Here is an 18,724-nt window from a genome sequence, read left to right on the forward strand (position 1 = left end):
CATCACAGCCTTTTCACAGGGCAGGCTGGTTCTTAATCCCTTTGGGCCTTGGGTTCCCATCTATAGCACAAAATTATTAGTTTTTCCTGGCCTCACTGAAGCCCTGTGAGGATAAATGCTGTTGAGGGGTCCTGATCATTTGGCAACACAAAGTATTGCTCACAGACTTCATAGTCTGTGGATCTGTGGATCAACTCTGATCCGACCACTACCACTAAATTTCCTGTTTTGCAAAATGTTTTTTGCCTAGCCAACATAATCTGTGGAGACTTACTCTCTTCAGGTTTTATTGGCAGTCCAGATCTGGACAGGATTGAAGGTGCCCAAGGGTAAGAGTGATATTTTCCAACCAGCACAGGTTCTGACGTTTTACTGCAGCGCTCTGGAGCTTTCTGCCAAGCGGGCAGGAATCAGCCTATGTTCAGCCAGAAATCTGCATGTAACCTGGTGTCTGACAGATTAATCTATCATACACCGGAGACTTTAAATAAACTCAGAGTGTCAAACCTGCTGGTTGAGGGTCTTAGAGTATATTTACAATCTGCCATATTTCTGCAAGCTGCAACTTGAAGGAACTCTTCTGGGACATCAGTCATTCCATTCAGCCTTCAGCTCCTAAGCCTGCATGATTTAGAACTTTTTTTAGTCCTTATACAGCTAGGAACATAATAGTCAGGAAGGGGTGTGCCCAGGCTGTGCTCCCCCTAAAACAACCCTTGAAAGTTCATATAGCACCTTCCCTGCTCACCAAACTAATCATAATGATGCCCCATTCCTCTAAGTGTTCAAGACCAGGTTGAATGGGGCCCTGAGCAACTCAATCTAGTAGGTGGGATCCCTGCCTAAGGTCGGAGAGTTGGAACTAGATGATCTTTAAGATCTCTTCCAACCCAAGTCTTTCTATGATTCTATGATATCTCCTTTCTTGCGCCTACTCGGCAGTAACAAGCACATTCAGAACAGCTCTAAACCAAGTATGAAAATCACCCCTGTCAGAGCATCAAGACTTGCATCACCAGCAGCTTAGTAGTTTTACATTTATTGCAGAGAAGTCTGGCAGTCCAGGATGACGTGCACTTTACTTGCCACTTCTGAGTCCCTTGATGCAGCTTTTGCTCTCTACCCTCTACCTCTGGGCTCTTCTTGGTAACAGCCAGTTGTGACAAGGGCTCCTCAGCCGCAGCTCCCCATGCGACAGCCACGAGGGATGGTCCTTTCCCATCTCCTGATGGAGCTGACAGCCCTCTTGGCAGGCAGAACTGTGAGGACTTCTGGTCATAATGCTTTCTGGCTGGTTTTCTACAGTAACACCTTCACTCGCTGTGAATGGCCAACCCTCATAGCCATGCCTCTCACATCCGCAGCCCCAGCAGGCTACTGCCCCGAGCTGACACCCCTGCAGTTTCCTTCTGGGAAAAGTCAAATGTTTCCCTTACGGCTTCCCAGCCACTCTCTGTGCAGTCATTTGTTTGGGTACCATCCTCCTGTTGTCCAAGCTGTTTCCCTTCAGCTTGCTGTTGTGCCAGATTGTCACACGGTGTCTCAACCATCCTCTGTTAAACCTTTTATGTTGTCCTCGACAGGGAGCTCTTGTGAAGCGTGATTTTTGGCCTGACTCCAAGCAGGGTCTTTCATATCATCACTTCTTTACTGGCTCCTGTCTCTGCCCAGCCAGCGATGAGATAGTCTCAAGGAGTAAGGCTTCTCAAGGAGGTGGGATGTCACAGCTACACTATGTCCCTTTTCTACAAAGCCCACCCTTCCCGGGGCCTGGGCACCCTGCCTACAGCACAGGTGAGAGCAGAGAACTTCTTCTCCAACACAAATATGAAACCACTGTGATTATATTTTCAATTTTTTTCTCAGTAATAATGGGGTCTAGAAAATTGTTTTTCCTCCAATTAAAATAAGCTCAAATAGTGATCACTTGTGCTCAAGAGCTGAAAAAAGCAGCAAATATTTCAAAACAAGCACTTATTCACAGAAGAAAAATAGTACATTAAAATACTAACTCTATATCCAAAACAAAAACAAAACACGCAAACTGTGAGTCAAAATGAAGGTTATGAAATTTGAAATGTGTGTTTTTATACTTAATGAAATATGACTCATAATATGGGTCGTGTAGATTTACAATGTTCTAAACTAGTCATATCCTTACTTGCAAGCATTTGGATTTTACAAATGATGTGACAAGTAAATACGTTGCTTAGAAACCATGGTGGGCTTTTGAAACTAATTCTTTTGTTTCTGGGATTTTGACTTGGCAGGTGTTTGGTGCAGTGGAGTTATCAAACTCCTCTGGTTTACTCTCAGACAGCACCAGTCATTCAGGGAGGGCTCTCAGATAAGGATAAAGCTTAAAAATCTGAGGCTCGTGTTATTCCAGCTCCCTGCCTGCATGGCATGCCCTCAATACCTCTTACAGTTTCAGTCACGCTGTGTCCAATTCCTGAAACCAAAAACCCTTGTGAGCCTCAGGATCTTCTTTTCTTCTAGGAAGTATTTTCTATGAAGCTTTGAAACACAGGACGAACTAAGCCAAAGAGATGCTGTGGTGAGGTCATACTGCTTTTAAATAGAGACAGAAAGAAGTAGTCTGAAATAATTTATAACGCTATCATCTAAGACAATGATGTTAACCAGGAAATTGAGAAGTGGGAGTACTTACAAACGCCACCCTGATCCCAAACTCCTTCCATAACCCCAGAATAGCTGGCGTTACTACTAATATGATCTACAGCAGCACATTTAAACGTGGTTAACATTTAAATTTAGATTTCATAAATTACACCCTGCAGAGATGGATAGAGACAGCTCCTATCTCTTTGAGGTATTGTTTCATTTGCAAATTCAAGCAGATGGTGCACGAGCAACTAATGACTCAAAAAATCACCCCTAAAAATAGTCCAGAACAAGGTGTGGATTTATCAGGGAAGGAGGGAACAGTAAAGGCTTTACTTCCCCTTCCCATTTCTCAGGCACAGCTCCAGGAGCCCAGCTTACCCAGAGCTGTGCAGCACCCCATTTTCAAGTATCTCTCCCTATCACCTCACACAGGGAAGAAATGAGGTGGTGAAGAGGAAAAGGATTAGCACTTCCCCCTTTCCCCACACCAAGTCTGTATACAACTCAAAAAAAACTCTCCACCCTGGGAAATTACAACTTCCTTAACTGTATCCAGAACTGCTCAGCACAGCAGTGTGGCACCACTGAAACTTTCAGTCTCCCAGCCAGGTGGGTAGTGCTTCATGAAAACTGACTTTTCCAAGCAAATTCTATAAATACTTGTCACTGCTTCCTCATGAGGCAATACACTGCAATATATTGTACTTCCAGCGGGAAGCCAAACTTGCTGTCATTTCGCTGTTTATAATGATATCGTAGCCTCCTGTCTAACCACACTTGTACAAACTCTTGGGGAGGTAGAGAGTCCCTCCAGGACGTGTTGCTGGGGTTTGAGCAGGGGTGAAGCATGTCAGTGTTAGCAGCATCTGCGTGGGGAGAAACTGCCGTGCAGCCAAATTATGTAAAGCATAAATTCCTCAGAGCATCCGGCCTGTGTTTGTGCAATGCCTGGTAGAAGGCACTGTTCACAGCCATCCCCAAAGCAATGACATTCTGAAGTAATAAATATTAATACTTTCTGGTTAAAGATCCCAGCACAAGTAAAGCCGCAGCTTGAAAAGTAAAATGTTTCTGTATGAAAAGTAGGAGGGCCTCTGGCAATTTTAACAGCTACAGGAAGGTGTTATTATTTACTGCACAAATACACACAGAATATGTATATTAAATCACACTTCAGTTGTTTCTGTGAAGCAAAAGACCCTCCTTCTGCTACAAGTCTTGCTCTTTTCTCTTGTTTGTACCATGAGTTCTTCTGCCCCTGCTTCTTGCATCCCTGTCCTCTACTGCTGAATATCCTGGGAAGAAAGCAGTCTCTTCCTCCATTTTCATTAATAGTAGAGACTGCTACTACAGTGTTATCTGATTCTAAATGTTATACTTAAACTGATTTGTTAGACCATGCTTAGCCTTTTTGTTTTTTTTTGGCTTGTCTTATCTGTTTATTACGCAATAAAAAATCGTTGCTGTTGGGGCTCATGATTCAACAACTCCTGACGTATATTATTTCACTGAAGCACAGCTCTTTTTCCCATGCAGCTCTAACTTTGTAAGAGCTTGCCTGTGCTCATCTTCTGTGTTTCCACCCCCCTCGTATGGCATCCTAAATAAAAACAATGTTTAAAAATAAAGGAAAATATATGCTAATTATATACAATAGGCCAGAAGAATAGAGTTGCACAAAAATGCATTGGGTGAGGATCTGACTGTATCAGCCACATGAAGCAAACAGGCTCTGAAGTGAATTCTAAGAGAGAAGAAAGCAACTATTCACATTGCCACTATTACTTATACAAAGGTGAACAGATGAACCTAGTTCTGAGGGAAAGTCTGGCCAGAGCAAATAAACCATGATGTCAAATTCTGTGCTGGCAGAGGGATGGTGCAGAATGATTTACTGTAGCTCTTCTAACATTCACAATACTGAGTGAGATGCCAGCATTCTGCTTCATTAACCAGTCATTTTGATTGCATCTTTTTTTTTTTTAATTCTAGTAATTTTCTCTTCTTTGCAATTATACTAGACATCTCAATCTCTCTACATAAATTACAGCTTTCTTTTTGAGGAGGAAACTGGCCACATAAGCTGGAAACACACTCTCCTCTGAAGCCAGAACCTGAAGGGAAAGAGCTTGAGCAGCCACCCTAGACTAATTAAAAGATTATCTTTACCTTGCTCCCACAATGAGTTGGTTCCTGTTGGCATCCAGTGCAAGCTGAGAAAAGTCATGCACACCTGGATAGGTGAAATTCGACACCCAGGGCTTCAGATCTGCAATGAAAATGAGAAAACAGAAAATAATAAAGCTGCTCCAAAAGCTGTGAGTTCACCCGGACATCCGCTAATGGATTTCCTACCAAGTCATCTGTCAGGGGAAGGCTAATTAATAACCTCTTTAAAGGGCTTCTATTCATTATGATTCTCAGCAGAATGTGCAAAAAACCCTCACATAAACACAAGGCCATCTCAGCACTTATTTTCACATCCAAAATGGAGCGTCAGCATTGGTTTCAGAGACAACAGCAGCTCAATTTTACTTCTGTTAAAACTGAGGAAATGTCTTCAGTCCAAGGATTAAGTGGTGTAAAGGGAGAAGGCTGCCTGCCATAACACCTTCATAGCCTTTTCTTCTGTGCTAATCAAAAGGAAACTGCTGCCCACCAGAAACAGAAGGTAAGGCCAACAGATGGAGAACCAACTTAGAGTACAAGTGATCTGCACCCAGGACCCAGCTGTTCCAATGACAGGTTTTACCTTCTCTTTCAGGTCTTAGTTTCTCTTCTAGGTTTCACTTTACCTAACATCTCAGATCCCTATCAGTTAAATCATTCCTTCATTTTTAGATGGTGGGGTGTGGGGTGTCATCACAGCATTTTTGTGGCTGAGTGATTGCACAAGCTTGAGACTGGCTCTATCAGCTAGCTTGCATTTGCTAATCTAAGGCAATTGTCCAAACTGCAATCACACAGGTTAAATGGAAAGCAAAAGACTTGCCTATACTTTGGTCACAGAGGCAAAACTCTTCTAGAAGCCAACATCAACTGAGAGATCTAGGACAAGTAGTCCTGTTGTAATAAAAAACACACCTGTTTAAAGAAAAAGGTAAATTACTATTTTTAGGGTACTCAGACGTGATGCTAGGGCATTCACAGGATCCCAGCTTTCAATACCACTACCGACTTTGACCTTGTGTGTATTAGAGATCACAGAATTTCAACCTCTCACCTTACAGCTTTACAGCACAAAATAACTGGGAATAGATTTAAATCTATCTTTCAGAAAGTCATTCAGCTCTACTGTGAAGACTTCTCTTGAGAACTGTTAACTACTATGGCTGTAAAATACATGACAATACCAAATATCTCAGGGAGTCAGGCACAAATGAGACCAAAGGACCCTCTGTGACCTGTTGACAAGTAACTCTGCCTCATTCAAGGACTGGATCCAGGAGACTCAACATGAAAGGCAATATCTTCTGGTCTCATGCCAACAAGATACCAATACACAGGCCAATGATCTGATGACTCATAACAATAATGACATAGTTCAGACCAGTTCAAAAGAGCTCTGAAAAAACATGCTCCACTGTCATTTTATATCCCCAATGATAAACTGAGTAGTCTCACTGAAGGCAGTCAGGTTTGAATGCTTTGTTGTAGGCATTAGTTCCCATTTCCATAGGGGTGAGAGGACAGTGCTGATGAGGAATCTCATTAAGGCCTTTGTTGTCTTGGCATGTTTCATGGGATTACAGATGTGCAACAGCATAAAACCTTTGACGCAGGGATATTTGTTGAGCCATTTCAAGTCCTTTCTCCCTCCAGGGATGGATGAAATTTAATCAAGCCCTTAAGTTATCAAAACCTTAAGAAAACATATAAATGAAGTCCCTACACTCTACATGATCTGCCTCTCTTTCCAAAGCAGGATCTTGTTCTGCCTCTGTCCTGAACACCACCATGTTTCATAGCAGCTCCTAAGGTCCCTCACCACGGAGCTGGACACCATCAGCCCTGGTTCCATGCCCTGCCTAACTGGATGCTGCCAGGAGCTGTCCAACAGCGAGACCTCCATCCTCACAATCTAAAAACTCCGTTGCTGGGAGCTGGAGGCTTCCAACCCTTCTCAGCATTCCCGTCACACCGCATAACCACACACAACACGTGTACCTCCTCTGCTCCTCAATGAAAAGGCATGAGTTAAGGAATAACTCAGCCCGTCTAACCTTCAAGCATCTCCACCTCCTACACTCCTCTGGGACCCTTAATGATGTACTAGCACCAGGGAGGCACCGCAGTTTCACCTCTGGCATTCTCCTAACTAATGGGGCTCTGACTTCTTTTCCTGTAGCTCTTTAGCTGCAGAGACATTTCTGAGCCAAGCAGCAGAACCAGCAACAATAACACCTTTCAGGCAGGTTAGCCGGCTGACATGTGCTGCAGATCTTCTGGCATTTCTGCTGGCTGACGGGGGTAGGATTAGGGGATTGCTATATAATGATGATACCTTTTAAGGATCCTGCTTTTAGGCCATAATTTCTCTTGTCATTTTACCTCCTCTTCTACCAACTCTTCCCTACTAACTAACCCACTATTACAGTGCAGTGGCAGGAAGAATATGTCTTCATCTGCTGCTCTAAGCAAAAGCTCCTCACTTCAGAGAGGTACACTCATCAGTTCTTCCTTTTAATGGCAAGCTCTGACAAACTACAGGTAAAATAATTTAAAAAAAATTAAAGGCAGTAGTTTGCTTGAATCTTTCCAAGTTGGTTCAAATGTCAATCAAGCCCAAGAAATAACAGGTAGTGTCTTGATTTCTATTACTACTGCAGGTGGTACAACTTATAAAGAAACCCTTCCCAGTTATTAAATTAAAGGCTGAAAGGCATGCATCCTCACAGCAAAATTAAGCTTTTATAGGCATGTAGTTGGAGATTATTAAACCCAGCATGGTCCCAGATAAGAATGTATAAATGCAAGTTGTCAGAATTAATGCCAAACGGCACATTTTCCTTCCCAACTTTCTTTCCTCCTGTTAAGAGGGAACCAAGAGTCAGAACATGGATCTTTTTTCATTCAACACATTCAAATCTACTGCTCAGACCACAGGCATCCCTAAGGACAGTTTCAGCCTTTCACTCTGAAACTAGCTGAGTACTGCAAGGTAAGTGCTGCCCTGAGTCTATCCCATATTAGCTGAAGTTTACACATATGGACCCAATGAACTCCAGAGATTGCTTGTATTTGACCTTCCTCTGAAGGCTGATTTTTCCAGTGTTGACTCTTTAATTTGGCTGGAAACCTTCAGTGCTGGGGCATGTTTACATTTGCAAAAGTATCTGTTTAAAAACAGTATGAAAAATTAAAAACCAAGGCTCTGGCTTTGCATGTCAGCAGCAGGAGCCGGAAAGTTAGGAACCACATGGCTTAGGGGGAAAATGTTCATCAAGGCCTCCTTTGTGCTTCTCATCTCTAATCACTTCCAGGGGGTTAAAGATCCACACTCTCACTTCCTCCACACAAGAAGCAATGAACAAAAGCTTAACAGTTTCCAAAACCGTCCATCTCCAGATATTGATTCAGAACCTCTAAAGCTCTGCAAGTCCCTCCACAGCTCAAGGTAGTTCAGGTATCCAGCTGCAAAGAAGACAAAGCTTCACAGGAAATGTAAGTCTGGAGACACAGCTGTGGTCAGGCTATTCTGCATGCCTAAGACAAGGTGAAAGGACGCCCTCTGCCATTTCAGAGGGTGGTCCCTGCAGCCTGCGAGCACATTGCTGTGCTCTGACTTCCTGAGAGTACAGGACTGGGATGAGGATTACTCAGCTGCACAAAGAACAGTGTGCCAAATTGCAGGAGCTGGGCTTAAGGGCCCGATCCAGACACTCTTCAAATCATTGGCGATTTTCCACTGAGCTTGATGGGGTTTGGATCAGCTTCTAAAGATGTGGTAAACCTGGTAATACTTGAGTTTTCATCTCCTCAAAATCAGCTGCTCCCCACCTCATCCTTACTCTGTGTGTTTTGGAGGAAAGAAATATGTAAACACTGAGTTGAGACTTCCCTATCTGAAGGGCAGCATTTACTGCTTCATCTCACTTAAGCCCCCTTGTTGCTCTCATCCCGAGCAGGTTGCAACAGCTTTGTGCATCCAGCGCACATCACACAAGAGCTGAGAGGTTAAATGCCCATGCCTTGGAATTGCCAACCCACTGCAAGGTGCACCGAGTACGACTACCCATGTTGTGCTATTCATGTTGCTATATCTTGCAAAATAATTCTCAGCATGGATTTCCTAGTCTGAAGCAAAAGAAACTAAACTGAACAGGACCAAGGATTTTTGTGTAAAATGCTCCTACTTAACCATGCTCCTATCCTAGGATTGCAGAGAAAAGCTTCAAAGAGATCATAAAAAGACCTTAAGGGAAGAAGATAGGGAAGTTAAACAAGAAGGAAGATTCAGAGGGTCCCCATTCCAGAAAAGACAACCTGAACCCCATACCTTACATAAAGCTCCTGTTAAATAGGCTGAATTCAACAGTAAAAGTTTGTGCAATGAAGTAGAGCATACATGTAGCACTTTGGTCCTGTAAGACTCAAGTGCAATAAATAAATAAATACCTATTGTGCAGATATTCAGATCTACTTTTGTGCAGTGTTAACTTGACCACTCATTAAGTGCTTCCTTACTGCCTCAAAGTGGTCTCTTCTAAGTTCTCTTAACTCAGTTTACTAGTTCATGGCATGCTTAATTACTGCATGTGAGTATTTCAGCACTCCTGGTGAGGCCCAGATGACAGCCATGACTTCTATAACTTGTACAGTCTCCTCCCTTTTTGGTTTGCTTCAGTCCTGGCCCAGGGAAAATTATGTATAATTGTTGGCAGATACTCCAGTTCGCAAGTACTCAGGCACTTAGCTTTTTTTCAGACCATCCACCAACCTGAAGGACTCTCATTGCTGGATCCCGACCATGACCAACAGATGCAAATCACCTTGTAACATAAGGTAAGGCCTCAGGATGTCTCCTTGGTGTAGACTGAAAAAATGTCCCCTTTTCAGAATCAGACCTACCATCTCAGACCATTCTCTGCTTCAATTATCCTGAGTATTCAGAGCATTTTTCATGAAGCAGACAGTTGCTTGCTAAGAGTGAGGTCACAGTTTCCATTCTGTGTGGGCCACTGACCAGAATCCATCAGAGACAATGCAAACAAGGCTGTAACCAAAGCTCAGAAGGCTAATGACTACCCACCCAAGCATGCTACCACCTGTCTTCTCAAATGCTGCAAGTGTGGACCCTTCCAAGAATTCATAGAAGTTAAAGTGAAATTACAGCATTATCTTTATTGAACTGACAATGAATCATATTTTAATATCAGCCTCATTTTAAATTTTATCTCTCTGTTGTAGGTCACACAATAGGTTAGTGCAATAGACTTTGGACATTAACTTTCACTCCCACCCCATGCTGAGCTGTAAAAGTAGCCTCCACAATGCAAAGCCACTCTGCAATTTAGCAAATTTATCAGGGGAGAGAGAAATCTTTTGCTGTGCGGGCAGAGCTGAGCAAACAAATGTGTCAGCACTCAGAACTCAACTTCACTTAGGAGGCCAAAAAGCTCAATCTGGCTTTACCCCAGAAGTCCTCCTACACATACGTATCACCCTGCTGTCTTGTCTTCCCATCACCACCTCCACCTCATTACTGGTATTCTCTCTTTCTTTTAACCTGATCCGTTGAAATCTTTAATTGTACATTAAATACGTCTTCATCCCAAATGCTGCAATTTCTAACTTCATTGTCTTCCTAAATCTCTGATCTCCACTCACAGCTATGAGGACTCGGAAGACTGTTGACAGAGTACATCCCCTTCTACAAAATGGGCCAAACCAGCAGGTTCCTTCTCTCTCCCCTCAACATCCAAACCCAACTCAGATGTTCTTCCAGATGTCTTATTTTTACGGTGTCATTCAGTTTATCCTTCTGACCTTACATTCACCTCTCCTCCCACTCCCGTTTTCTTTTCTCAAGCAGTCTTCACCTTCTACCCAAATTTCTACCTCATTTCCTGCCCACTCAAACCCACATTTCTACCTCATTTTCCACCCACTCAAACAATTTTTCCTGTCTTGACCAACTACGAAACTCCTTCTCTGATGAGAGAACAATGAGCTAAACCACGAGTGGCCTGTGGGTCACTGTGACAGCAGTTTACAGTGAGCCATTCCCTTTCCATGAGATCCAAGAAGCAAACTGTCCAAGGATATGTGGATAGGAAATGACTGGATAAAGAAAGAATAAGACTTTCTCCCTTAGTATCATAAAAGAAGGAATAGTCCTGTCCCTCAGCTACCAAGGAATAGAACAAGGCAGAAGAAAAAATTCTGTTTTTTACCATCCTAAAGTGGAAAAAAAAACCCAAAACAAAGATTCAGGTCGCACCTCCACAGAGACATAGGAATCACAATAAGTATAGTAAGCATTTAAAGATATGTCAAATGTGGACGATTTTGTGCCTCTCCCCTTACTGTTTACAGCTCCTCCCTGAACTGACCTTGCTGAGCTTCCTCCATCTCAAAAGAGAAACGACATCCGGAGATGTAGGCAAGGTCCCAGGAGCCCAACAGTCCTCTGTCTTGGGCAAATCATGAAACTATTTAGTGTCTCTGTACTTCCGATTATTAAATGGGTTTAGGGATACTGGCTGGTGCATCAAGGTCTAATTATCTGAAATGCAGGTGATGTACAGGAGGCACTAAGTATGGCTATTGCATACCAAGCATTTTGACTTTGTTTCCTAAATTTTAATCATTTCTTCAAAACAAGTGTTGCTAAATTGTTTCAATATGGAGAAAAAAGAACTTAGTCCAACCCCAATTTTTACAAAAGCACAATTATGACTGCTTGTTTATTTACTTTTTTGTAATTAATACGGACCAGCTGGCAAAACACACCAATATAGGAGGAAGAACCCAGGGATTCAATAGCAAATAAAGAAAACACCAGATAATAAGCATGAACTAGTGCTTACTTCCAGTAGGGGACATGTGCTGGTAAGTTGTCCTGGGGCCACCTCAAGGAAGGATATTGAAGGACTGCAATTCACATCCCCAATTTGCACATTTCTACAGTATTCAGCAGTTCTGCTCCATCAGGGAGGTCAGTCTCAGCCCATTCTCAGTTTCATTTGGCTTCCTATTAGCACACGGTGAGGGGCAGGCAGAAGGACAGTCGAGACCTGCCCCAGGTAGAGAGCCAGATGACTTCCAGGAGCCAGAAGACTCTCCACTTGGTGAATCCCCAGGCCTCAGGCTGGGGATTGGAAAAGAAGTCCTGTAACATGAGAGAGGTTCTTCCCTCTTCAGCGTGGCTCCTATTGCTCAGACTCCCATAAACCCAGATAACGTAGAACCATTTAGCTTGAAAAAGACCTCTAAGATCAAGTCCAACTGTTAAGCCAGCACTGCCAAGTCCACCACTAAGCCATGTCTGTAAGGGCCACATCTACTTTTCTTTTAAATACCTCCAGGGATGGTAAGTCCACATACATTGTAGGTCCTCACTGGCAATGGCCAACGAAGAGCAAGAGGGGATGGCACATTGCTGGGGGTGTTGGTAATGGATGCACGTCCATGAGAAATAAGTGTGTCCATTTGCCTTGCCTGAGATTGACAGTACCAAAGGTGTGTGTCTACATAGCACAGGACTTTATGGAAAGAATGGATTTGGCTTTCCTCAGCAGTCTGTCAGCTGGGCAAACACTACCCTTACACTGCCTCCCCTCCTCAACAACCTTGCCTGCTGCCCCATACAGCACTGCATGGTCCCATTATCACCTTGTGAAACTCGGCTAACTGGTGCCACACACAGCCTCAGTGCTAGCAAACCCAGAGATTTCTTGTTCTCTTAAGGACATTGCAATGTTTAAGTATTGTGATCCATTGTTTACCGAGACAAGCCCTGCAGCTGTCACGCAGTCTCCCTCCCTGAGAAAGATAAAGTGAGTGCTCATGCATCACTTGCAGTTTCCTATGACATTCTGATCAGTATAATCCCTCTTTTCAGACAGGAAAGCAAGCTGCATCTTGGCTCCTACCACCACTGCAGTCTGATGGGGAGAAAAAACAATGCCGCTTTGTCATCATTCAAGGATCCTTCAGTCTGATTCCTCCACATCTGGAGGCAAATTTTTTTCACTTCCTTACAGTTACATGTTCGCATCAGCCACTTGTGCCAGTAGAGGTGGTACAAGATTAAGGACAATCATTTTCACTAGTAAGAAGGTAGGAGAGGGCAGAGAAAGCAGGGCTAAACTCTCCTTGAATTTCACCTGCAGGTAGCCAGATCTGCCACGGAAGCAGATGTGTCTGATTGTGACGAACATCTGAAGCAGAAGGTGATCCTCTTTGCTGGCTCGCCAGAGACTGAACTGGAGATGCCCAGTCAAATACACAGTTTGTGCTGTTTAACTGCCAGGCTTACTTCTGAGGACAAAGGTCCCACTGTGAGTCAGTTACAGCAATGAATGAATCAGAGCAGAGGCTCTAAATTCCTGAAGGTGTTTTGAAATGAAGCTGTTCTCATTAGGATCAGTATTTTCAAATTGGACACTGGCTAATGGTAGTAAAGAATTATCAGAAGCTATATTTTGTCAATGGCCTCCACCTCTTTTACTGACGTGCTGTAAAACTGCGCAATCCCCACGTATAAAATGCAAATCTGAATTTTGCAACTCAAGCACTTCCACTGATATACATTGCATGGATCACCCAATATTATAAAAAGGAAAGAATGGATGATCTATGAAGTCAGAGCTCTTTAAGCCAAAGGAAGAGTTTCTTGAGGATTTTATCTGCACTTCCCAAAGCTAGAAATTATCATAAAAACCTCTAACCCAGTCTACTGTGTATTGCAGATCACAGACTTTCATCCAGCTAATCCTATACTAAGCCAAAGAACATGTTGGATTACTTAACCACTTGAGTCAGCCATGTTAGAAGAAACAATTTGTCCAGCTGGACCTATCAGCGTTCTGATAGTATAACACTTTAGAAACAAAATTATATGGTAGGGTTTTCATTTACAGAATTGATGTTCCAGTGCTGTGCACTTTGACTGTGGCCTAGCCCTGCACATTAGCATACTCTTGGTTTCAAGTACACAATCCCACTTTAACATAAGTACTTGACTTCAGTGCTTGACTGAGCTCAGACTGTTTGTAGCCTTCCAGGGTGAACCCCGCATGATTAAACAAGAATATGTTTTATGAGATTGCTGGTACTAAAGTGAACTTTATCAAAGCATAATGACACCCTTGAATGGAAGGTTTCAGGAGCATGTGATATATTAACACTCATCAGAAGCAGATGTGCTAAATAAATGAGGCCTGCTGTACCACTGGCACACAAACTCGTTCAGTTAGGGAACTACACTAAGTAAACTTGAGAATAAGGCCTCTGTAATGCATGTCCTTGTTTGCAACCAAACCACAGAAAAAGAAGATGAACACTTTGCTTTACTTTCCACCCTGTTTCCTTTCTCTGGTGCCTGGGATCCGAAAAAAGGCTGCCCATTTCTGTGTCCCAGATCCAACCCCCCTGCCAAGGAGAGGAGCACACACATGCTGGTGATAGCTGCTGCTGTTAGCCCCAGTTACATCAGCGGTACCTCTGGGAAATATTAATAAGCTGCTCTGCTGGTGACATGAGTTTTTCATGGCCTTGGTCCACACATAATACACTGGAGCACCTGTTCTTCCATACTGTGAGCACTGTGAGTCTATCTCACTTGGTCATGCTGCTGAGGATGCCCCCCTCTCATCAACACCACCATCCATGGTCAGAGGCTGCTCCTTCTCTTGAGCTATTGTACCTCTTCAAACTTTTATCTTCCCTCATTGCAATATATGAGTTAATTGATCACTTTGCTTCCTGAAGCTTCACTGTAAAGTCTTCCTTTCTCCCCTGCTTGTCATGATTTATTCCATCTAAAGCATTTCGTGAATGAAGGGCACTCTTCCAAACCCCCTTTTCTTCTTGAGGCCCCAAGAAACAGCATACTGAATAATTTTTTCAATCAAATCTCATTGCAATTATTTGTGAAGTGCCTTGAACACCATTAATGAGAAAGTGTCAAAGAACTAGCATCATTACTGTTATAATTATTATTATGGAATGAAAAATATATTGAGAGCTGTAGGGTGTAATTTTCAGAAGTTTTGCCTGAAAGCAAATTACTTCCCTAACCACTGTATATTTATGGCTTTATCAGTCATAATTTTCAAAAAAATCTAAATCAAATCCAAAGAAGAACATACCAGCTTCATTTGCCACTGTTGTATTTTTCAAGATTAAAAAGAAAATTGCCACAAGGCATGCTTAATGGATATAAAATCCATACTGAAATGCACTGAAGGTTAAGTATTCTGAAGCACCCACAGGATTCCACCACTTTCCAGTCAACACTCCATCACTAGTTAACATTCGGACATTCAAGGGCATCAAGGCTGTGAGCTAGAAGACAACTCTTCTATAGTGTATTTTGCCTTCCCTTTGATGCTTAGCCAGATACACTTCTAATATTTCACCCCACAATCTTCATCCTTTGTTAACTAAAATTTTGGTTTGGGTTGTCAAGATCTTACTTGCTCAAGGAAAGTGTAAATCTTTACCAGAATTTCCTAAGAGGTTTTCCTAGCTGGCCTTTGGAGTTCATGAATGCTAATGTGCTTTTTTCCCTCATCAATATACAGTAAAGGGAATAATGTATTAGTGACCAATTCAACGTTAGTGGTGGTGTTTGGTGAAATGTAAAGAACCTTCTAAAGAAATAAATCATATCTTATTATCCTTCAGCCCACAAAGTTAAAACAGCTTTTGCTTTCAATATAACAAGCGAACACTTAGCTGCTCCCCACAGGTTTCAGTGGCCATGTTTCAATGAAATGTTCTTAAAAGAAATAAAATATTGAGAAAATACATAGCAACCTACATTCTAGTCACCTGAATCACATTTATCTGGTAGGGAGTAATAATTACAGACAGTCTGAAGTAAAACCCCAGATATAAACACTCCCAAACTAATTCATTTTGAAAACCTGAGGCAACAGGCAGAGAAACTTGTCTGCATCTAGGAGAGATTGAGGATTAGACAATGGATCAAATGCCACACATTGAGAACTCACATCAGCCGTGATGATACAGTCTGCAAAACTGAGATTTGCAGTCCTGAGAAGATCTGAGATATAAGCTATTTAACCAAGTCCACCTCTCTCCTCTGCCTCAACATGGGATCAGTTGAAGTGTTTTTATGGATGAAGACAGGCTGCAATTATTAAAGCAGAGACAAATGATGTTCTTCCATCTTACCCTAACTGCCATGACCCAAGGGAGAAAGCCCTGGGAGACAGAACAGAGAAAAACCTGGGAAGTCTATCATACTTTTTCCTGAGCATAGTGATTTAACGGATAAAACTAATGAGAAATAAATAATGGTAGAAACTGCAAGTGGAAACCTGTCTACAACTCATTTGCAGTGGAGTTGTGAATGTCCAAATGATTCATGAAACACAGATGAGTTTGCAAACTCTTAAGCATTTCCTTGGTAAACAAGCTGAAACCAAGCACTCTGCAGGCATTACAAACATCTATACATGTCACTCATGGCTCTGGCTCTCGAAACAACAAATCTTACATAGGATTGGTGTGGAAGATGTTTCTGGCTTTCCCAAGAGGCACGTTACAAAGGAACTCCAAATGTCTTTAATGAATAGCAAAGGTGCTTTATGTCCAAGAGAGAGCTGTACAACAAGTAACCAGGCCAAGTATGACACAGGCATCGCCCAGTTGCAAATGGAGGGATTGATCTATTGTTTATAAGATGCATATGGAAAATATGAGAAAGATGAACATGATTGACAAAACCTAGAAACAATTTCTCTAGTGTTCAGATTACCAGAGTGGTCCACAGAGGAGCTGTGCCAGGATGACAAACTGTTTTGTGAAATGGGACTTGGATGCATGTGTTCATGCATGTATAAATAAAAAAGGACGCACTAAAGATATACTTGACTTGTTTCACTAATTTCTCAACTCACTGAAAAATAAACAAGCATGCAAGACCCTTAATGTAGCTACCCACTCACAGCCAAACAGCTAATAAAACACCAGAAACAGCCTCCTGGGAAGTAGAAGATCATTTTCTTATTGATCTAACAAGGGAAATCAAACTTTAACTGGATTTCCTATAAGCACAGAGTAGAACAATCTAATTATGAAAAGCCCAGACTGGGTACATTATTATTGTTGGTGAATTGTACAATGAGCATCATTTATAAGCCCCAGGGAAATTGGGGCACCATTGTGTTAGTTTGGTACTGTGCAAACATACAGGATAGTGCTTGCAGCACGAAATTCCTAACCTGTCCCTCACAATCTCTATGCAGGCTGCTAGGATAAACTATTCAGCTTATGGCCCCTTCCCAGTCTACATCTCTCCTGGCAGTGCAAACTTTATCTTTAGAATGTAAAGTATATTTAGAGCCAGAATTTATGTCCCACGACTTGTCTAGACCTTTTTCTCTAGGTCGCAAGTAGCAGCAGGTGTTTTGGAGAATGAACTCTGTAAAGAAACAGGCATTTTGTCTGAACACAGCTAAAGTAAAAGCATTTTGTATATGTAGATTCCTTTCTCCTTAAATGAGTAGGGCCTGTATTGTCCTCTGTCTTTCTTACCACTCTCATAGCAATAGAAAGAGATATGAATTCAAACAGATGGTTGACTAGTGTGGATGAGATACAATAAGCACAACATAGAAAATACATAACTTCTCAGGAAATAAGGGCAAAGATAGACAGAAAGAAGTTTTACTTGGGATTCTTCCATGACAGGGATATTATCCAGCCAACTGGATGTTAAGAATATCATCTAGGGGTAAAGTACAACAAAAAGAAACTGAGCACAAGCAAGGTGGGAACTGAAGACTAGAGAATACAAAACATGCTATGGCATCCCATTTGTCTGGTGATGGGAAACCTGGCTAGCAAGGCTGTGAAAAAGAAGCTATTCAACCCCTTTGTAACATAAGCTGTTTTGTTAACCTTTTCATTCCGGCAGTAAATTAATGCATCCTGTATGACTGAATGGCCAGGGGCCTTATTATTATTATTATGGTCCATCCACTGAAAATTGCTGATGTAACATAATCCTTTCCCCTGGCAGTAGGAGCATCAGCAGGGCTGCTGCTGGGGTCATTCTTTCAATCTTTACACATTCCCATTGCGTACCAGGTTGTGATCCATGAGACAATGCATTTGGAGACCCACAGAAAGCCCACGAGCCACACTGTTTAGCAGAGACATCCTCATAGCAATCTGGAACAGCACATAAAATCTACATAAAATGTATATTCCCCTATTTCTCCCCCTTGCAGCCTAAACCTGCATGTGCTGGCATCAGAACAGGGTATAGCTTTAAGGTAAATTAGATTATGAACTGAGATGTGGGTTTGGATGTGTGAGCCCTCTTCCACAGATTTTAAAAGATATGTGCAGTGGAAAAAAAGGTGCCTTTAATTTTATTCCTGTGTATTTTCCAGCTGAGCCTTGCAGCAGAAAATATAAGATTAAACTATCATGAACAATCACAAGGAACCAGCTGCTGAGAAAAAACAATAACTCTGAATCTAACTTGGGTTTAAGAGACTCAAATGATAATCTGGGTCATTTTCTTGATGTGTCTGCAATTTCAGTCTTTCTTTTGCACAGTTGTCAAATTCTAATTAACTCAACAGTTTTTGCCCTGTATCACTGAAGAGGGAAAGGGAACAAGAACAGTGAAGGGGAAGACAGATTATTTTTTTTCTGTGAAATATTCTTGCCTGATTAAAACAAAGCAAACTGGCAGACTATGAGCGTGTTTACATAGCCAGTGATCCTGTGGAGAAGAAATCACATTGAGTGCCAAAAAATGCCCACCGATTCCTCAGCATCAGGAACTGGGTTTCCTAATGCAATGAAAGAATTAATTAATCCAGAATGATTTACCTCAGTGCTGGATCACACAGACACAGCCTCTATAAACTCAAAGTTTGGTGTT

General features: G+C 42.2%; 1 protein-coding gene across 6 annotated transcripts in view; it reads right to left on the reverse strand.

Moving 5' to 3' along the window:
- SEMA5B (semaphorin 5B) overlaps positions 1-18,724 on the reverse strand; it is a 208,555-nt gene that overhangs the window by 116,008 nt on the left and 73,823 nt on the right. For 5 of the 6 annotated variants that reach the window (XM_017823570.1, XM_017823571.1, XM_017823573.1 and 2 more), the window contains one exon: positions 4,798-4,897. In XM_017823570.1, the coding sequence (XP_017679059.1) occupies positions 4,798-4,897 (100 nt within the window). Of the gene's footprint in view, positions 1-4,797; positions 4,898-6,520; positions 6,642-18,724 lie in introns of those variants that run through there. The other variant, XM_017823574.1, reaches the window with a different exon arrangement.

This window comes from Lepidothrix coronata, unplaced genomic scaffold, assembly GCF_001604755.1.
Source record: "Lepidothrix coronata isolate B3197 unplaced genomic scaffold, Lepidothrix_coronata-1.0 Scaffold103, whole genome shotgun sequence".
Lineage (NCBI taxonomy): Eukaryota > Metazoa > Chordata > Aves > Passeriformes > Pipridae > Lepidothrix > Lepidothrix coronata.